The 21,815-nt window shown below is 39.5% G+C and overlaps 1 protein-coding gene across 4 annotated transcripts in view; it reads right to left on the minus strand.

Annotated features, from left to right (window-relative positions):
* Positions 1-21,815, minus strand: part of cers3.S (ceramide synthase 3 S homeolog) — a 74,831-nt gene that overhangs the window by 42,001 nt on the left and 11,015 nt on the right. For 2 of the 4 annotated variants that reach the window (XM_018254250.2, NM_001092266.1), the window contains 2 exon segments: positions 9,824-9,872; positions 221-394 (listed from right to left, as the gene is read on the minus strand). In XM_018254250.2, the coding sequence (XP_018109739.1) occupies positions 221-393 (173 nt within the window). In that variant the 5' untranslated portion in view covers position 394; positions 9,824-9,872. 4 annotated transcript variants of the gene reach the window in all.

Below are 21,815 nucleotides of genomic sequence, written 5' to 3' on the forward strand. Positions count from 1 at the left end.
GGTGAGTGGAACTCTTGAAGCTAGGAATACATTCCATGGATTGGATGTGAGAGCATGCAAGATCTGAATATGTCACCCACACAACACCGGTGCATATAGCCCTCCTTCGGGTCGTTCATAGTTAACCCTCTACCCCTGCATGTAATAATAGCTATGCCAAGCATGCACAATTAAAAAGTTGAGCCCCATAACCCGTAAAAAGTAGGAAGATGCTTCTTACCTCTCGAAGGCATATCTGAGGAGCATGAAGACCAGAGCCAGGGGGATAGTGACATACAGCTGGGACGGCGACACTGCCCCAGTTCCTTCTTCATTTTCCAAGTCGTCCCAAGTGTAGTTACAAGGCAGCCAAATCCTGTCCCACCAAAACCAGTCGCTTACAGTCTGAAACATCCTAAAGAAGCAAGGAGAGAATCCGGCACGTCAGAAAGGGAGAGGCAGAGAGTGGCAGTGCTGAGCTTGCGGCTCACCCGAACCCTCCTTTCCTTCACTAGACACTAATAGGTCACGCTCTGAAGTTGTTACAAGGGGAGTCCTGTGACTGACAAACTACAAAGAAAGGGGAAGTGATTCATTCTGGACTCTTTCCCCTCTCCTCTAACTTTTTTTTTTTTTTTTTTTAAATCCAGCTTTATAAAGAGAGCCTGTCGGAGGCAGTGCAATGGCAGAGAATGCAGAGGGCATGTGCTAGATGGGTCTGCCACATCCTGCTTCACAGTCTCTTAAGACAAACATTCTCTTGTTTGGCAGAAGCAGCTGGAATGCGTCGGAACGGGGCAGTTTAACCCCCTCACTCCCAGAGATAATCAACACTACCGTACTGCTGGATCTTGCCCTCTACTTTAAAAAAGAATTAGTAAAAGAGCTGCTCTATAGTCAATGCCATGGGTGTGCCGTTAAACGAAGGCATAGTGGTATCAACAGAACTGCATCTGTCTCTCTATAGTCTGTTCGGTTACACAGTACAGTAACTGCAATAGCCAAGGAAATTACTACAAGTCTGTGGATGCCAGCATGGCAATATACTGGCAGCCTTCCTGGCAAAGAAGTGGTCACGTGACATTGGGTTACACGCTGGCGTTTTCACCCTGCTTAAATCAGACTGCTGAGACAGAGCAACAGGTAGTGACCCTTCAGACATGGGTCTGCCTAGGTATCAGTAGCACGAGGGGCAACGCTCCACCCACTTTTCATGAGGCTTCTGCTCCTCCAGCGGGTCTGTAACAGCGTCGTCCTGACTCTGGCACTTAATGGGTTTAGCATGAGCAATGGAAATGTCTCTGAATGGCAAGCATCCAAGAGTCCCACCCCTTGCAGCCAGACAGCCAATGAGAAGTGCTCAGATCATTTCTGATTGGTTGCCTGTTCCGTAAACCACTGCATGTTCCAGCCTGACTTTATTGCAACACTTTAACCCCTAAGCAGCGGTCTAAGAACAGTTATTTCACTCTCACTAACAGACCTGAAGCACAGTAAGGACCAGGCCCGGACTGGCAATCTGTGGGTTCTGGCAAATGCCAGAGGGGCTGCTGTATGGTTCCATAGAAAGTTACCATATAGTGGGCTGGTAGGGGGCTGTTTGGGCCTCTGTACTTGGAATGGCAGGGCCTATTTTGACTCCCAGTCCGGGCCTGGTAAGGACAATACATATTTTACTGGCTACTTCAACATTTTCTGTCCAGAAAGATAAATACTGGTTAACTAAGGGCCAGTCCACTTCAGTTGTTTTTTTTATTTCAATCCATTTTTATGATTTTTTGTACAGACTGTAATTTCCATCATAGGAAACATTTGTATTTACACATCCGCATCAATTCCCTTCCGTTGTTTTTAAAAAAAATAGTTTTTAAAGATTGCTCTTTATTTTGGGCAGTATTTCGGACACATGATCCATTATCCAGAAACCTCCAAATTATGGGAAGGCCATCTCCCATAGAGTCCATTTTAATCAAATAATTTAAACTTTAAAAAAAAATGATTTCCTCTTTCCCTGTAGTAATAAAACGGTAACTTGTACTTGTTTCCAAGTAAGACATAATGAATCCTTTACTGGAGGCAAAACAAGCCTATTAGGTTTAATTAATGTACAAATAATTACCTAGTAGACATAAGGTATTGTGGACCAAATTACAAAGAGATCCCTTATCCGGAAAACCTCAGGCCCCAAACATTTTTGATAACAGGTTCCATAACTGTAATATATTTACAGCAGCTTTCTTATAAACATTTGTGACCTATTTTCAGTGGTTAAAATGTTCCCTGCATCTCGGTATTCTCTGCACTGGTGGTTCGGTGGGACTCCTACTAAATTAACTCAACTTTCAGAACCAGGAGTGCACATAGCTTTCAATGACCGATTTTTATATAGTGGAATGGTATTGGAATGCTGCTTAGAGCTCCACTCTCTTTTATAAAGTAAAAAATGTATTATTAGTTTAAGCCAACTTTGAAGATTCATTTTCCACCCTCTCATGTTTCGTAGGAGTAACTCATAAGGGAGATAGGTTGGGTCACCATCTTTAAAATGTTAAAAGGCAATGTGCAATTATGGAGAGCAGCCATAGTCCCTACTGCGATTTCTTTCTCAAATGCCAGCTGTTATAATTGATACACTAGTTGCTGAAATGTTTCTGGTAATGAAGATTCTTCTGCTAAGAAATATATTAACTAATTTAACAAACTGTAACAGTTCAGTGAATCAGTAACTTGGCTATAGGGAAATTAGTGTGTGTGTTAGTGTGTGTGGGGTTGATCAATAAAAGCACATGCATTGTTCAAGAAGAAAATGGTTAAAAAACATAAAGCCTCCCCCCCCAAAAAATGGATTTCTGGTGTTCTATCTGAAAACTTTTGAACTGAAAAATAGTACAGGTATGGGACCTGTTATCCAGAATACTCGGGACCTGGGGTTTTCCGGATAACGTATCTTTCCGTAATTTGGGTCTTCATGCCTTAAGTCTACTAGAAATTCATTTAAATATTAAATAACCCCAATAGGCTGGGTTTGCTTCCAATAAGGATTAATTATATCTTAGTAGGGATCAAGTACAAGCTACTGTTTTATTATTACAGAGAAGAAGGAAATCATTTTTAAAAATTTGGATTATTTGGATAAAATGGAGTCTATGGGAGACCGTAATTCAGAGCTTTCTGGATATCGGGTTTCTGGATAAGGGATCCTATACCTGTACTAGTAAACTGTCGCTTTAAACTGCTTTAGGTCTTTCCACCACCCAGATACTCCTTTACAGTATATATATATATATATATATATATATATATAAAACTAGAGGGAATGGTGCACACAAAACCAAATAGCATCTGCCCGGGTGCAGGTGAGGAATAATCATATAATACAAAAAATGCACCGCACTCCAGGGGCTTGTGAAAAATGCAAAAAGATGTGGTTTATTCGACGTTTCGGCTACCAAACCGGAGCCGTCATCAGGAGCTCCTGATGACGGCTCCGGTTTGGTAGCCGAAACGTCGAATAAACCACATCTTTTGCATTTTCACAAGCCCCTGGAGTGCGGTGCATTTTTTGTATTATATATATATATATATATATATATATATATATATATATATATACACACACACACACACACACACACATATATACACACTTTATATACACCTGTTATAGGACCTGTTATCCAGAATGCTCCGGATAAAGGGGTTTTCCGTAATTTGGAGCACCATACCTATAACTTAAACATGAATGAAACCCAATAGGATTGTTTTGCCTCCAATAAAGATTATTTATATCTTAGTTGGGATCAAGTACAAGGTACTGTTTTATTATTATACAGAAAACATTTTTTAAAAAAAAATATTAATTATTAGATTAAAACGGAGTACATGAGAGATGGCCTTCCCGTAATTCGAAAAGGTTTCTGGATAACACTTTTCCAGATAACGGATTCCACCACAGAAATACTGTCCGAAATAAAGGGCAATTTTTTAAAAAAATATTTCCGGTCTACCATTTAAATTGGTTGTTCACCTTTAAATTAAACTTGAAAGAGTGTGAAGAAGGTAAATAATTGAAAAACGATACAAATTAAATAATGAAGACCAACTGAAAAGTTGCATAGAACTCAATATTCTATAAATATACTAAAAGATAACTTAAAGGTGAACCAACCCTTCAGAAACAACTGAAGAATGGAATATTTGACTTCTGTGCCACATTTCATTCTCTGTTATACCTACCACCTGGCTAGGCTGCAGCAAGAGTGTTAGCATCACACTGTTCTCCTGCTGAACTAAGAGGATAGGGTTATTTTTCTCTAGTGGCCTTGTATGCTTCTTACAGTATTATTAAAGGAAAAGGAAAGGTATAAAGTAAGTAAGTTTTATCAGAAAGGTCTATATAAAAACACCAGTAAACCCTCAAAGTAATGCTGCTCTGAGTCCTCTGTCAAAAGAAACACAGAAACTTTCTTTTTATTGTGTACACATGGGCTTCTGTATCAGACTTCCTGTTTTCAGCTTAAACCTCCAGGGCAGGGCTTGAGCATGCTTAGTTTGCTCCTCTCCCCCTCTCTCCTCCCATCCCTGCTGTAATCTGAGCTCAGAGCTGTAAGTGAGCAGGGAGAGACTCAGGCAGGAAGTGGTGTCACACCAAGTTTATATGGCAGCTGCTATCCTAAACAAACAGGGACAGTGTCTAGAGCTGTTTACTCAGGTATGATAAAGCATTTTGCAGAATAAATATAGGGTTCTATCTTGCACTATTGTGGCTAATCTGTTGGCAATAAACTGTCTCGGAGCTTTCCTTCTTCTTTTACTTGCTAATAAGGGGGCATCCACCTAAAAAAAGCTTTTGCAAAAGGTACAAAAATGTAATTATAAGCAACTTTCCAGCATATATTAACATTTTCAATAGATTTAAAGTTATTTGTATACGTAATTGCTTCTAAAAGCAGTGTCTGGCTGTTTATATTCACTGCACTGCTGGTTATGACTACTAAAACAATGTAGCAGAAACCATCTAATTATGAGAAATGGTAGACAGGATTTTTTGTCACCCATGTGAAAACAAATCTGGGACAGGGGACAAAAGACATAAAAATTGCCACTGAAGAGCATTGGATTCACTGTATTGTTGCTGGTTCACACCCTTTATTATTCAAAAATGTATCAATGAGCCTTTTCAAGAGGTAAAATATATGCAGTGGCAGGGATACACCGATTTTTGGGTGGATTTCCCATTTAAGTAAAATATGTCAACAAAATAAACAAAACAAAGCAAACTACAATATACAGTATATTATCATTTTCATTGGGCACTGAAAAGATGCCCACAGACTCCAATTGATGAAAAAAATGGTCACATATAAAAAAAAAAGATTAACCCATCACTACACACAATGCATCCTAGCTTACTTTTGCCCAAAGGTAAGATACTGATTAGTTTGCAGAGCCCACCTCCATGGGCAGATAATGAAGGCTAAAATGATTTGCTGGGCAACTGTATATTCATTTATCTGGGAGAGGATGGACACAAAGTAACCTTAGCAAAGACCTGAATGTAACAAGTTAAGGCGGCCATAGACGCACTGATATAATTAGTTTGAATCATCTTTATTACAATATCCGGTGCGTGTATGGTGGGAGACAGGGTGATCTTGTCGATCAAGCAAGGCTAAAAATTTTGATCGGACATCTTTGACAGTGGCGGAACTACCGGGAAGCAGGGGGTGCGAGCGGGCCAGGGCCCGCACCCCCTCAGGGCCCCCCCGGCAGCTCACCCGCCACTGACAAAGCGGCCAAATCCGGCCGTACGGAGGGGGGCGGGGCCCGGCTGCGCGTCACGCACCAGGGCCCGCCCCCCTCTAGTGACGCTACTGATCTTTGAAGGTTCCCAAACATTGTAATGTTAATGCTAAATCATCAGATAGATAGAGTGGACAAAAGATCTTTCATCCGACCAAGGGTCGTGGGAAAGATCGTAATTGTAGCGTGTATGTTCACCTTAAAGGAACAGTTCAGTGTGAAAATAAAAACAGGGTGAATAGATAGGCTATGTAAAATAAAAAATGTTTCTAATATAGTTAGTTGGTGAAAAATGTAATATATAAAGCCTGGAGTGACTGGATGTCTAATAAAACAACCAGAACATTACTTCCTGCTTTTCAGCTCTATAACTCTGAGCTAGTCAGCGACTTGAAGGAGGGCCACATGGGACATAACTGTTCAGTGAGTTTGCAATTGATCCTCAGCTTTCAGCTCAGATTCAAAAACAACAGATATGACCCATGTGCCCCCCTCTCAAGTCTCCGATTGGTTACTGCCTAGTAACCAGTCAGTGTAAACCAAAAGAGGTGAAAAGCAGGAAGTAGTGTTCTGGCTATTATGTTAGACATCCAGTCACTCCAGCGTTTATACATTACATTTTTGGCTAACTATATTAGAAACATTTTTTATTTTACATAGCTTATCTATTTACTCAGTTTTTATTTTTACACTGAACAATTCCTTTAACTTGTATTCTCCTTGCTTGTTTAACCAGTGGTAGATATTTACACAGTGCCCTGTTGATCATTCGTGATTCATGCCATATGACTGATGACAAAAGCAGAAATCAAGACATGCTGCTCAGAATACATTTACAGCAAATAAAGTACACACACAACTTTCTTATTGTTTCTCTGCCGTCTATGGACAAATATTATTAATTTCTGTCTCTGGACAAGATGAATTTCCAGTCACATGTTTCAATAATTTCATAAACTTGTTTGCTTTATTACTGTGCCAGTTTACATGACGGTTTGTATTACTAAAGCACTCTGGTTGTATTTGTGTTGAGTGCATTCACAGCTCATGTTAGATTCTGTGTCTGTATGCTACTGTCTGTGACCCAAAATGATTTCTTATACAGAATACAAACAGTTTTCCATGAAAGCCCCTCATCATTATTGGAAACAACTCTGACTTTGCTGAATAACGGAGGTGCTACATATATCTTTCATCAGTTTGGTCACCCTAATCTGGACAATTACAAACATTTCTCAAATGATTGGTTTTATAACTAGTCTCACTTGTTCTTCCAAGGAAATTCCAGTGGACTTCAAGTCAGTTAGCAATTACAGAATTTAAGAAACAATTAGACTAAGCTACTATTCTAATCTATTCTGATTATATCATACCATTTATTTTGTTAAAGAAATTGCAGTCAGGGCTGTTCTACAACTATGGTTGCCATAGTTAAAAATTAAAAAAATACCGGCCTTCCTATTTATTTATCTTTTTTCCCTATTAATAACATTGGGATAAACCATCATTTTTACCGGCCAGGATGCTAATTTATCTACACCAGAGGGTGGTTCCACAAGGGATCACTTTCTCTGTAGATTTAACTTCAATACAACGTCCAGACCTGATTCCAAGGACAGGCAGTCTGGTTCCCTGTCAATAGACCATCCTAAAATCTTTTTACATTTCTTAAAATTCAGAACATTTGTTGTTGATGACGATGGCACATTTACTTCTACTTCTGAAACCGCTGAAACTTTTCTCAAAGCCTTTTTCGAAATCTCTCTGCTTGTTGAACCAAGTAATACCTGTACTAAATTGGCCATGCTCACAAACATACACAAACCAATGGTCAAATGGAGCCAACAAACCGAACTTTGGAACAGTATATACTACGTTTTTACACCTATTTACAAGACAACTGGTAACTGCTCCTAAATTTCGTTGGGTTTATTACATTTAACCCAAGCAGACATCCTGCCCGGTTACCGGATATCCCCAAGGTTTGTTTACCTGCTGCTCAATTAATTTTTGAATTTTTAACCAACAATATATAGATTTTAAAACAACTATACACCGAGTACAACACAAAACATTACAGGCCAAGTTATTTCCAGAGGCCATGAACAGAATAGCTGCAGCAGAGGGGCATTCTAGATGGTAAATGTACCAGGTCCCATCTCTAAAGGGCAGGTTAAAATTTTTACACATCAGCTTATCTTTTTTACAGATGCTATTATAGTTCTGCTGGTCGACTCTGTACAGCAATATATGAATCATTCTTTCTGGGGGAAGAGGAAACTCATTTTGCTGATTTTATGACTAGAAGAGACTAGCAGTTATCAAGGAGCGATTATGTTCCAGCATACACCATTATACCATTTTTAAGAAGTAGAATGTATGCTGAAAATATATATTTCATAATTCTATTTCTAAAGCAAACAAATGATTGCTTTGCTTCTAAAGTGAATTCATCCCCTATTCTTCTTCTACGCAGACTTGCCCTAGGCAACATTAATGTTCAGTGTAAGTTCAATTTATTGAACACATTCAACAAGGAGGTGTACTGTCACTTTAAGCTATGGGTGGAACAAGAAATTACACTATCTCCTCCAACACAAAATATTAATCTACAGCCCAGTCTTCCCACATGAGGACAGAAGTAGATTCTCTGTGTAACAGAATCAGAGACAGAGCGATCTGAAGCCTTACACTTCAATCAGCGAGACATATGTTATTAAAAATCTATTCATAAAATGTACTGTAAAGTAACATTTAGGATTACACAAGGCAAATAGGGGCATAATTGTGGCTATATCATAGATGCTGCTCCAAGGCTGAATCACATGATGGACACTCAGCAACTGCCGGAATAGCCAGTCATCGTTATCTTTTTTTTTGCACTATGTTGGGAGTCAGAGTATAACCTGTCAGCATTTATTTAAGTTTCCTGTTAAAAAATTAACCTTGTCCTTTTTTCTTTTCTTCAGGATCACACAGTGTGCAAAAGCATTTGGAAACATTGCCTCACATTGCAGTGTTTTGTGACAGTCAGCTGAAAAGTGAGGACATGATCAGGTTATGTTTGGGAGCATGAGACTAAAAAGGTTTAAACAGTTGAGATGGTTTCAATGTTTGCCTTAGAAGGCTGGGATGTATTCCAGTAATTCTTTACTTTATTACACAGCTGCAAAATAAATCCCCAAAGCAGAATAACTTTACAATATGGAACATCCATGCAGTCCAGAGGTTAAAGGGAGATTATCAAAAGGGCATAAACAAACAAAACACTGAAAAGCGAGTATCTAATTAGATGCGTGCCGATAAAACAAATATTTTTTTTACCAAATATAACCAATTTGGTTGCGTACGAAAGTCATAGGATTCTGCTAGTCTGTAAAGCAGATATGAAGGGGTGTTCAGCTGGCCTCACTAATTATTAGTTTCAAGCCTAGGAAGATAAGGAAAAAGCGATGCTATAATCACAAGCTTTCATTTTTTTTTATAATTTATATTCTTATCTCCTGCACTTTTTTATGTTAACTCAGACAGTTGTGATTTGAGACAGAGAGTGAAATAGGATCACTGACCACTTTTGTGGGGTGAGACTGACCTAGAAGTCAATTGGCCAAGAGGTACTTGCACCCAAAACAACTACCTCTTTCCCAGACTCTCACTGGCCCCTCAACCACTGCAGCGGCAAACCAATACACAGCACCACAAGCTGCTATTGTTTGCCCTTTCCGAAACCAGGGTGGCTGGGAGCAAAGTCTACTATTTGGAAATTTAATTTATATATTTTTTTTGCTCCCCCCCCTGCAACTGCACCCTAGCTGCCTTCTAGTTGAAGTATTGAGGTTGAAATATTGTTTTCTCTAGTCTTTTGTCTAGAATTTAACAGATATTTATATTACATCTTTTGTTTCAGAAAATATGAAGCACAAGCATATGTGGCAAGGAGAATAGGAGAATAATTGGAAGGTGTTATGAACATTGTTATTCTTTAAAGGGTAACAGGAATACTAGAATATATATCAAGCATTTGTAAAAGACTTTTACTTACTTGTCCCTGCATGGAGTGTCTCAGTTATCCTTTTTCCAGCTTATAAATTCTACAAAAACAAAAAGACAAATAAAGATGGCTTAGCTCCAGTGTTATCAATGTATCTGCAAATCAGTAACTCTGCTTAGTAACCAGTGTCTGTAGATGATTAAAATGTTAGCGACAGGAATGTGAACACAGAAAGATAACATATGCATCAACAGTAGAAATAACATGATAGCAAGTTAAGTAGGAGCAGCCATGTTGCCTCCATCACTCCCTATCCTCAAACTTGGCACTACAGAGAGAGAGAAAATTGGCCATAGGATTAGAAAAAAAAAATAAGGAATTTCAGAAAATATTTAGCAGGTATAATCTTTTAACATAGCTTAAAACTTTAGCTGATGTTCCAAGGCATTAGTACAGAGTTGAAAAGAGTATTCTTTTGGAGAAGTTTATTATTTCACCTTCCTATTTGGAGTAGTGCCCCTCCATCTTCTGATTATCTATTATTTACCTTTTCTATCTAGAGTTTTTTTTGTTAACATAGGGCCATGGCACACAGTTGAATCTGCAATACTACATGTGACAAATCTCCCCAAAAAATCTTTCCACAGAATAATACTAAGATCGCTGCAAGTAACACCTATCAGGCTTAATCGAGGGAAAATGTAGAGAGAGGTTTTCCACGATTAAACCAGATCACCAAGTGATAGGTTTAATCTCAGGACAAAGCCTTACGGTGCTACTTCTAGCCAGCTACATGTCGCAGCTACAAGAATACCCTGCTTTAAGGGGGCCATACATGGGCAGATTAAAGGGGACCCGTCTCCCAAAAAAATTATTCAAAATCCTATTTTATCACATTAGTCAAGCAAAATGAACTTTAATTACACTTTTCTGAATCTTTCTTCCTTCAGTCTGGGATTTCAAAATTATAGCAAGCAGGCAGGAGCCATTTTGTGGACACTGTTATTAAGACAAGCCTTGTATCATCTCAGAATCTTGTTTGTGCACCAGAATAGGGGATCTGATGTCCACCCCCATGCCCTGGCTACACAATTAAATGGTGAAGAGAACGGGGGAATGCGGGGAGAGCAGTGACATCTAGGAAGTGCTGAATGGAACGTGAAAGTAATTGTCTGCCCCACCTCTATGCCCATGGCATAGAGGAGTGGCAGACAATATTTGATTGACAGCTGAGATGTTTAAATTAACTTACAACAGCTACGAATGCTTTAATAAAAAATATAAATTGGATTTCATGTTTTATTTGAAAAGGACTTTTATTATACAGATTTTTCTGTCTGGGTGACAGGTCCACTTTAAAGTGTTTTAGACCAATTTGGCAGCTTATCTGCCCATGTATGGGGTTCTCCAATGCGTCTTCCCGATCAATATCTGGCCACGATATAGATCAGGAAGGTTTAATTTTTCAGGCGATTAACCCTTCAAAGCCCATTGCTCTTCGTTGTAATTCGGATTAAATGCTCAATATAGCCCTGATGTTGGTGGGCATATAGGGGAAAGATACACTAGTTTGGTGATGTTGCCAAATGAGCGGATCTTATAGTGTATGGCCAGCTTTAGACAATACAGGTATGGGATTCATTATCCTGGAAACCGGTTATCTAGAAAGCTCCAATTACGGAATGGCCATCTCCCATAGACTCCATTTTATCCACATAATCCAAATTTTAAAAAATGTATTTCCTTTTTCTCTGTAATAATAAAACAGTACCTTGTACTGGATCCTAACATATAATTAATCCTTATTTGAAGCAAAACCAGGCTATTGGGTTTATTTAATGTTGAAATTATTTTCTAGTAGCCGTAAGGCATTAATATCCAAATTACAGAAAGATAAGTCCCGGGCATTATAGATAACAGGTCCCATACCTGTACTGAGAATTGTCTCTGCTAGCAAGACATCTGTGTATTTAAGCAGAGACAATTCTCAGTAGTGTCTATGATAGGGTATTTTTTTGCTATAGAAAGAGCTGCTCACTCTTGTAGAAACTAATTCCATAATAACGAACCACACCAGTCAATAACTTCCCTGGGACAGCTTTGAAGAATTACTTTGAAAAAAGCCAGGGGGCTTAAGAGCCAAAAAGAGGTGGAGTTATGATAAATCAAAGGGAATTTTGTTCACGTCTGAGCAAGCCATTCATAAACCCATTCATGTTTCATATTTGTGGACTTAATAAATGTTTGAGGTTCAAAATTCACTTAAAGTGTAATCAATTTTTTAAAAAAAAATAAAAATTTAATTTTAATTCCACTTGAATCTCAGGGCAAGGATGACTTATAAGAGAAGAGGGGCTTGCCTTATTAATATTAAAGGGCAACTATCCCAAAATGAAAATTTAATATATGCTTCGTCATAATGAATAAGAAACTTTCTAAATACAATCAATTAAATATTATGCATTGTTTCTGAAAATCAAGTTTCTGTTCACTATTCCTTGACTTCTTGCAGCAGTTAGCTGTCAGATGAGTGGGGGGGCTCCCTTTCCTAGCAGATGAATTAGAGCTCACTCAAATAACTTATTGCAATACAAACAAAATCTAACAAAATAACTGATTTTTGCACAAATTCTGCATGTAGAGAGGCAGGATTTCTGGTGAGCTCTAATACATCTTCTAGGCAAAAGGAGCCCCTATAAGATATATTGGATCATTCATCAGACACCCAACTCCTGAATGAAGACAGAATGAACAGAAACAGATGGGATAGTGAAGTTAAACTTGATTATTTCAGAAACGGTACAGAATTTTTAATTGTTTGTATTAAGAATGTTTTTTATTTCAGTATGCTGAAGCTATTAAATTTTAATTTTCGCAATAGTTCCTCTTTATTATTAATAAGAGAAGCCCCTCTTCTCTATTTTGCCTGTTTGCTTGGATTTTTAGGCAGACATTTATCAAAGGGTGAAAGTAAGAGTTGACCCTTCTGGAACAACGTGAAATACAGTAAATGTCACCAGTATGATGAAGGGCCAGGCTCACTGCCCTTAAACTGGCCATAGACGCAAAGATCTGATCGTACAAATCGAGGAGTGTGTGGAGAGTCCCAACATTTTTTGTTTTCAAGATCGCTCATTTGGTTGATCGGACAGGTTAAAAGATTTCTGTTGGCTGCCGATAATTTCTCTGCATGTATTGCCGATCGTACGATTTTCAGTGGGAGACTGTCACCTGCTTTGTCGGACATAACTTTCTTAAGATTGCTGTCAGGGGCAGAATATCAGATGATCTGTTCTTTTACTACTTTATTTGATCTGAATGGTTAGTGGCAGGTCGGGAGATGGGGAAGTCCGAACGAGCGAGGATTCGAACGATCGGATCTTTGCATCTATGGCCAGCTTTAGAATGGAAGCTGGATGCAAAAGAGATTGCAGGCACTTAACAAAATGTTCAGAATCATACTCCCATCTTTCCTTGGCTGGCTAATGCATTTCAAGCAAAAATCACCAGACCCAACGAGGTACAAACTGCCCTCTGTGCCACTAGGCTTAATCAGACAAACTGAATCTATAGACCTGTGCATACATAAAGATCCTGGAGCTCTATCCACCCATTATTAAACTGGCCCTGATTACAGTACATCTCCAAATAGTTTTATTGTTGTTATTCATATGGCTGTATTGTCTCTAGTAGGCTGTACAGGGTAAACTTACAACACAGAAGGAGTTACAATACAGAAAATTAGAGCAAGTAATAGGTAATGGAGGAAAAGCACTGATAAGGACCCTACTTACAAGAGTTTACAATCCTAATAGGAAAAGGAGGAATGAGACGTATGGGAGATGCTGATGACCACATCTACCAATTATGCATTCTTTTATTCGTGCTCCTGCCACTTGTTCCTACCAGCTTGAGCTTGTATAAAATAGATTTTCCCTTTTGTATACCCACCGATAGCATGTATTTATTTTTTAGGTACATCAATGGTCATGTCTTCACTGTAAAGCCATGCATGGAGTATGACCTTATACTATTCATTAACTTGCTTTAAAGAATGCAGTTCGTTGTGCTGAAAGAACAAGGAAAGCCACCACTCAATTACTTTGTATATTTGGACAAACAGCCCCCTTTAATACTATTTGCTAAACTTTCTGTGAGGAAATAAATCCGCTTGCCATAGTTACGCAGTGGTACTCCAAGAACTCCAAAAATCACTAGAAGAGCACAAGCACTTATGGTCAAGGTATGTGCAACTTAATGACGGCATTCCGGGCCTTTGAGAAACAATAATACAAAAACCAAAAAAATGACTATTTCTCATTAGTGAACCATTGATTCTAACAGAATCTGTGATTTGTCCAGAAGGATAGCAAGCAATCCACTGCTGCATTTAAAATGCAGTCCTGACATTTTATGGTGCAGCTCCCCAGAACTCATATTCCTTTACCTCATATGTAATAATAATGTACTAAGTTTGTCTAGTAGCAGTAACCCATAGCAACCATTTGTTTCTCCCCCTGAGATTCTTACCCTGTTCAATTTACTTGAGCAAAAAATACTTCCCTTTTGGACATGTGCTCATTCAGTTAAGCTTATGTATAAAAGGTACATAAAACTAGCTAAACTTGAGGGCTTGAGTAGGCCTTCATATTAAAACCTTATAAAAAAAAAAAAAAACCAGGGACAGCTTCAAGTTCCAGACTCTTGTTTGCTAGCATTTGTTTATTTAAATGGGTATGTGAGAGCCCTTATTTGCTTTTTGGCTTTGAATCTACAACAGTGCTGTCCAACTGGCAGCCTGTGCCCTTGTGTGGCCCCCACTTGAAAGTCTGCCTGCTGTGACTGATTACCTTGTGTACGTTTTAAAATGTATCAGTACTGAGATTAACTGGCTCCTGCATTAGGGCAGAGACACACATGGAGATTCAGTCACCCAGCCACAAATCGCCTCTACTTCGGGCGACTAATCTCCCCGAAAAGCCTTCCCACCAGCTAGAATTGAAATCGCTGGCAGGATGGCACTCGGAACAATTTGTTTTCCAAAGCCTCCAGAAGTTTCTTCATGAGGAAACTTTGGGCGACTTCGGAAAACAAATCGATCCGAGTGGGAAGGCGGGAGATTAGTCGCCTAAAGAAAAGGCGATTTGGACGCTGGGTTAATCTCCCCTTAATAGCATTGTGTGCCTCTACCCTTATATACACCTCAAATTCAGACAGTTTCTGAATTTCAGAGAATCTGAAGATTCTGCACTGTTCAAGCCTTTAAACCCCCCCCCCCCGTACTATTCATTCAGACTCAGGCAAAGACTGAAACTGCCTACCTAACACCTCATACAAACTACAGGAGGGGCATGAGCCTCGTGTCACTGTATGTAGCACAGTATAAACTGTTCATCTTGGAGTCATGATAGGTTTCCCTGTCTCCTGCTCGATTCTGCCTTCCCTATGCTCTCTGCGTGTGCCATACTCTGCTTGCCCAATTCTCCCTGTGTTAGGGGCCCTACGGTGTTTCATCATGTGCTGGGAGGGGTGCTATATTATCCACAGGGGAGGCATATGGATTTAAGGGTATGTCTTAATATAATTTACATTTTTCACATGAGTGATATCCCTGTGGAGCACCAACCATTTGGTTTTTTGGTGTGCTACCACCATTAATGTGGATCTTATAAGTTCTTGTGGTAACATTTGTGTGGTTTAAAGTGGGTGTAGTTTAAAAACAGGGAGTGGTCAACAGTGGCTTCCATTATCAGCTCTCCACCGCATAGGCGGAAAAAATTCCAGTCCTCGGTTCCACAGAAGTTGGATAGCACTGATCTACGGCTGAATAACTTAATCAGTAGAATTTGGCTTAGCCACAGTCCCCATCACTTTATATTGCAAACAGTACAGGCCTGGAAATGGGTACAGGGCAGCAAATAAAAAACATTGCAAAATGAGTGGGTGGTTTCTCTCTCCTGTAGACTTTCTGATTATCAAAAATTTAATCTAGATTGTACCTTTATACTTGCTAATTAATCATTAGTTCATTTACAGTCTTGCTCTGAAATTCTGGCAAACAAACATCAGTACTATCAACCTTTAAGCTTTTGCACATCATACAATCTAGAATAAGTTTAGATAAGATGATGAGCTTGCAATTATTAGGTTGGAAAAATCTGAAAAGGAGCATCTCTGAAAATATTTAATCATTTTAGTATATAATAAAATCATCTGAACAGGCCTTTGGTCATACTGCATGTACCTTATGCCTCGGTTATTCCCACTTCCGTTAGGACATTAATCCCCAATCCAGTTGCTTGCGAGCAACAGGTTGCTCACCAAACCCTTGTATGTTGCTTTCAGTGGTTCAAAGCTGGTGCTTATTTTTCAGTTTCCTACTTGGGGACAACTTTTGCTTCCATAAAAACCAAGTTTACTGCCAAACAGAGCCTCCTGCAGGCTGCCAGTTCACACACAAATAGTCAACATTGAACTTACTTGGCATCCCCAGAAATTTTTTTCATGCTTGTGTTGCTCCAAAACTCTTATTACATGAAAATGCTAAATTAATATTAAATAAAAAAAGCTTTGGGACTCCCTGCTTAAGGGCTAGTCCACACGGGGAGATAGCGACGCGTTTGCGGTCGCGGCGACAAAGCGCCGCGACAGTCGCCGCGACCGGCGCAGGCGACAGTTTTGTATGGGCGCCTATGTAAAAACGCCTGTGCTAACCACACGAGGCGATGCGCTTTTCAACAGTCGCCTGAAAAAGCCTGGCGAGGCATTTTCAGACGACTGTTGAAAAGCGCATCGCCTCGTGTGGTTAGCACAGGCGTTTTTACATAGGCGCCCATACAAAACTGTCGCCTGCGCGGTCGCGGCGCTTTGTCGCCGCGACCGCAAACGCGTCGCTATCTCCCCGTGTGGAATAGCCCTAAGGGCAATGACACACTGAGCTACTTGTAGCCAGCAACTTGTCGCAGCTACAAAATAGACAATTGCCCTGACAATTGTCTCTGCTAAGACAATTGTCAGGGCTAAAGCTGGCCATAGATGTAAAGATCTTTAAAAGATCTTTCCTTTATCGTGAGATCACCTTATCTCGATAATTTGACGGATTGGTCGGATTTCACTAAAATCGCTCGTTCGACCTTAAGACACTACATGCCCACCATGCGTGACTGCACCTAATCTGATACAGCAGCTCTGGGTGCAGCCAACGAAGGTGCTGATTCTGGGCCTGCATTCTTGAGAATCCACAGCATCTGACATTAGTCTAATAGCAATAAAAAGTGAGGCGACAAGTCGCCCACCATAAATAAATATAAATATATATATATATATATATATATATATATATATATATATATATATATATATATATATATATATATATATATATATATATATATATATTCCAAAGCACTCATGGCACCAGTTTTCATAAAAATCAGGACATTGTTTATTCATCCAACCACTTGTCACACAGGGACCGTCCCTTGTGGTTCAAAAAGCATAGACATGCGGTGCCTGAGTGTATTCTGTGATTGGAATGTATTGATTTTGGTGAGTACCAGGCTGACGATAATGTGAATGGCCAGTGCCAATAAACGGAAAACACACACACACACATACATACATACATACATACATACATATATATATATGCACCATACTTAAATATGTCCTTCACTGTGCAGCAGAGATGCAGATTGCAGAGTCGTTTTGCAGATGTTGCTGCACTAAAACTACGAGCATGTTATAATTTATAGTTCAGCAACACCTGGGGGGCTACAGGTTAAACATCATTAAAATATACGGAACATTCTCCATTTAGCATACATATCGTACCCCTCCATGGATTTATCAGCTAGCTACACCCAATGAATTCACTGTATGTCTCACTGCCAGCTGGGTATACAACATATTGCCCATTCCTGTTTTCCCACTGTGTATAACATACCTATATGCAGATGTTTCCCCAGTCAATGTATGAACAGAAGGCTCAGCAGGAGTGCAAATAGAAGGATATGCTGACAGAGCTGAATGCAGGCTACATATGAACAGGATCTACCCCCCAGGTGTGTTTCCCATGGCAGATGAACACACGCCCTTGTCCCAGCTTGTCAAATTCTATCTCCAGCCCCACCCACTGATGTAAGAGCTGAAAGAGGCGCAAAACTATTTCAGAAGGTAATTCTATGTGTACAGAAGAGAATCCTATTGCACTGCTAGTGTACATACGATATTTTCAGTGCTTAACAAATTACATTTAATAAAGATCGTTAAATAAAGCATGCTGTCATATATAATACAATTTAAATATATATTTGTTGGTTTCCAAACACTCTAAATCTGGAAAGCCGCTCATTTCTTGGGCCTTGCAAATCGCTCCACTTTGCCTCAACAGTGCCCCCGGCAGGACATAATGTGGAACTAAAACATGTGAAAAACAATGTTACAGGCAAACCAATTAAGGGGAGTGTTCTTTTGTTTTTAGATATTTAAGTTTGGACTTTGGTTCAGCTCCATTTATGTATTGATCAGTAATCAATGAGAAAAAAAAATGCTGTACCTTTTGTAAAGATTGCTCGACTGACCCCAGATGGAGGATGGGCAAATGGCTGGAAGAACACACTTTCTAAGGCAGGGGGTTCCCAACCATTTTTTACCTGTGAGCCACGGTCGAATGTATAAACTGTTGGGGAGCCACACAAGCAATAAAATGGCAAGAAATTCCTTGGGGATGCCAAATAAGGGATGTTTAAGGCTAATTGATAGCTCCATGTGGCCTGTTAGCCTGCAGGAGGCCCTTGATGGAGTAAACCAGCATCTTAAAACTTGAATTCAAGACAGAAATTTCAAAATGGGCAATTACTATGAAGCCACTGGGAGCAACAACAATGAGTGGACAGCAACATGTTGCTCATGAGCCACTGGTTGGGGATTACTAAGGGAATACACTTCTATAAATTAATCACATAACTTTCCTCTGTACAGTACTGAGAAATGTTGCTGAAAGTCTTGCATGCTGTATACTTTATAGCCCGGTGGTATGGTCTGGCCTCATGTTGGGATGCTTCAGTTTAGTAAATCCTTCAATTTAAATAGGGCCATATTTGTTTCAGCTGCTGGTCTTTTTTCTATTTACGAGAGTTGGGCTGCTAGCCTCTCTTTCCAAAGAAAACCGTTGAACTATTCTTTGACAACTGGCCCCCATAACTTACCACCTGAAACATAGATAAACTAGTTGGCACAAACACTATTTAACTATCCCTATAGAGGGAAAAAGGGTCCCCTGTGCAAACATGAATCCATAAATATTCCTACAAATGGCCAATGGTTCAATTTTCAATGATAAAATCAATCTTTGCAGCAATTGCAATTAACTATTAAAAACCTATCCTAGTAACCTAGTTACTATTTTCTTTAGACAGTGACCTGTGCATGCAATTACCCATTTCTATAGGTGGGATTCTGATATAGAAATGTAGCACGTTGGCATAACAACCCCCATGTTGCATTTGTTGTGTTATGCACAACTAACATCCAACTGCCTGCTACTATATGCCCATGTGACACCTCGCTTTCTTGAATTGCTGCAAGTTCCTTCTAGTGCCTACCTGATTTATTTCTAAATATTCATAAATTTAGCCTGGTCTATGTCTCTGCTAGATATAACTAAATATATTACTTAGTCTCCTTAGGAATTTCCCAGGTGGTTCTGGGCTCACTGTGGCAAATGCTAAGGGTAAGGCCACACTGGGAGTTTTGGGGAGATTTGGTTGCCTGGCGACTAATCACCTCGTCTTTCCGGCGACTAATCTCCCCAAACGCCTTCCCTCACTCTGCACCGGCTAAAATAAAAAAAACACAGGCACTAATCACATGCCGCGATTCGTTTTCGGAAGTCGCCCAAAGTTTCCTCGTGAGGCTACTTCGGAAAACGAACCACCGAGTGTGATTAGCGCCGGTGTTTTTTCATTTTAGCCGGCGCAGAGTGAGGGAAGGCGTTTGGGGAGGTTGGTCGCCGCAAAGTCGAGGCGATTAGTCGCCAGACGACCAAATCTCCCCAAAACGCCCAGTGTGGCCTTACCCTACATGTAAAGACTTTATAATCATATGATAATCTGCATTTTACATGATTATCAAAAGCTGGGCACCACACTGCAATACAACTTAGTTGAAGTACAGCCCATGCATTAACGGTCGACTTATGAAACAAACTGAAATCTGTTTACCAGCTGGTGGTCATTTTATTGGTAATAGAAACAGTTTATTTTTGGGGTATATGCTATTATAGTGAAAACTGTGCACGGGTCCACTACCACGTATTACATATAAATTAAGAACATGCACAATAAAACATGTAAAACATTAAATTGTAAAATATTTAAAAAAAAATTAAAAATGTAAAACACTAAAACATGCACTTAAAACATTAGTGCTTTTCATCCATAATAAAATTCACATGGATACATCCAAACAAAGCTTTTTAGCATAACACACCAAAATGCAATATCTCCCCCCGGTCTGCCTACCTCATGTCAGCCATGCTGACGCATTTCACGCTATTGGGCTCTTCATCAGAGGAGGTCTTGATGTATGAATGTGAATTTTATTATGGAGGAACTATTAAATGTTTTAAGTGAGATACTGTGCAAAGTCATTTTATTGGTCACCTCATTTTGTGTGAAATGTATATATTTTTAAAGAGACTGATTGGCTAAACTGAATGATTTGAGGAGAAGCAAAGGTTAAAATTAATTATGCTTTATCAGAAAGGTCGATATAAATACACCAGTAAACCCTCCAGTAATGCTGCTCTGAGTCCTCTGTCAAAAGAAAAAATGTATTTCTTTCCTTCTATTGTGTACACATGGGCTTCCGTATCAATCTTACTTCTTTTTAAACCTCCAGGGCTAGGGCTTGAGCATGCTCAGTTGGCTTTGAGCCCAGAGGTATGAACGAGCAGTGAGAGACTCCGGCAAGAAGTTATGTCACAAGAGAATATGGCAGCTGCTATGCTAAATAAACAGATTACTCTACAGAATAAATATAGTACAGAATAAGTAAATATAGTGTTCTAGCTTGCACTATTGTGGCTAATCTATTGGCAAACTGCCTCAGTAGCTTTCCTTCTCCTTTGAAGAGATACTGACACCAGAAACAATTTTTACATCTATCATAGTATTGGCTCTGTTTGCTACTTATAATTTTGCCATTAAGTATTTGCTCAAAGCTTTTACATTACCCATCTGACTCCACGTGCTCGTCTATGAGGGGGCGGCCATATTTGTGCAGCGGAAGTCCATTACCATTAGAAACTTTAACTGACAGGCTGAGATGGGTCAGGTTTAGGAACTTCAACTAACAATTATTTGCAAAAACAGACCTCTCAGCAAAAAAAAAAAACAATCAACATGACCTATAGGTGACATTAAATGTACATTCAATTTTTTAAAAATTTGTTTTTTAGCGTCAGTATCACTTTAAGGTACCAAACATGCATTTAAGCCAGCAAGTTTCTGGTATGAGTCAGCCACTCTCAACCGCATCTGTTGACAAGCATTCATGGGCAGCAGATGGAAGTGCAAATGTTTCAGACTAATGGATGCTCATGGCAATGGACAGCATACTGTGAATATAGGTATTTTGAATCTAAGAATTTGTATGGCATTGAATGCTAGAACAACACTCTGCTCCACAGATAGTCTCCTGGAACACTTTCACTTGGCTACAGCGTCACTGTGGCATTATCAACTAATTATAAGGGGCAAGAAAGCAAGTCATATAGCCCTGGTCTAGATGATGGTTGGTATCAGTGTCAGACTGGCCCACTGGGATACCAGGAAAACTCCCGGTGGGCCCAGGTGTCACTGGGCCTCTTGCTTCTAACCATTTGTCCTATTTCATGGTCATTCCCTATTTCTTTTTAGGAAAAAAGAGGATTACTGATGGAACAATAGAGTCTAATAAGTAGATTTAAAAGACTAGGAGAAAAAAAAGAGGTTAAGCGAGTATAGGAGGAATAATCTTTTGGAAAGTGGGTCCACGGTCT

Source organism: Xenopus laevis, chromosome 3S (assembly GCF_017654675.1).
Source record: "Xenopus laevis strain J_2021 chromosome 3S, Xenopus_laevis_v10.1, whole genome shotgun sequence".
In the NCBI taxonomy this organism is placed as follows: Eukaryota; Metazoa; Chordata; class Amphibia; order Anura; family Pipidae; genus Xenopus; species Xenopus laevis.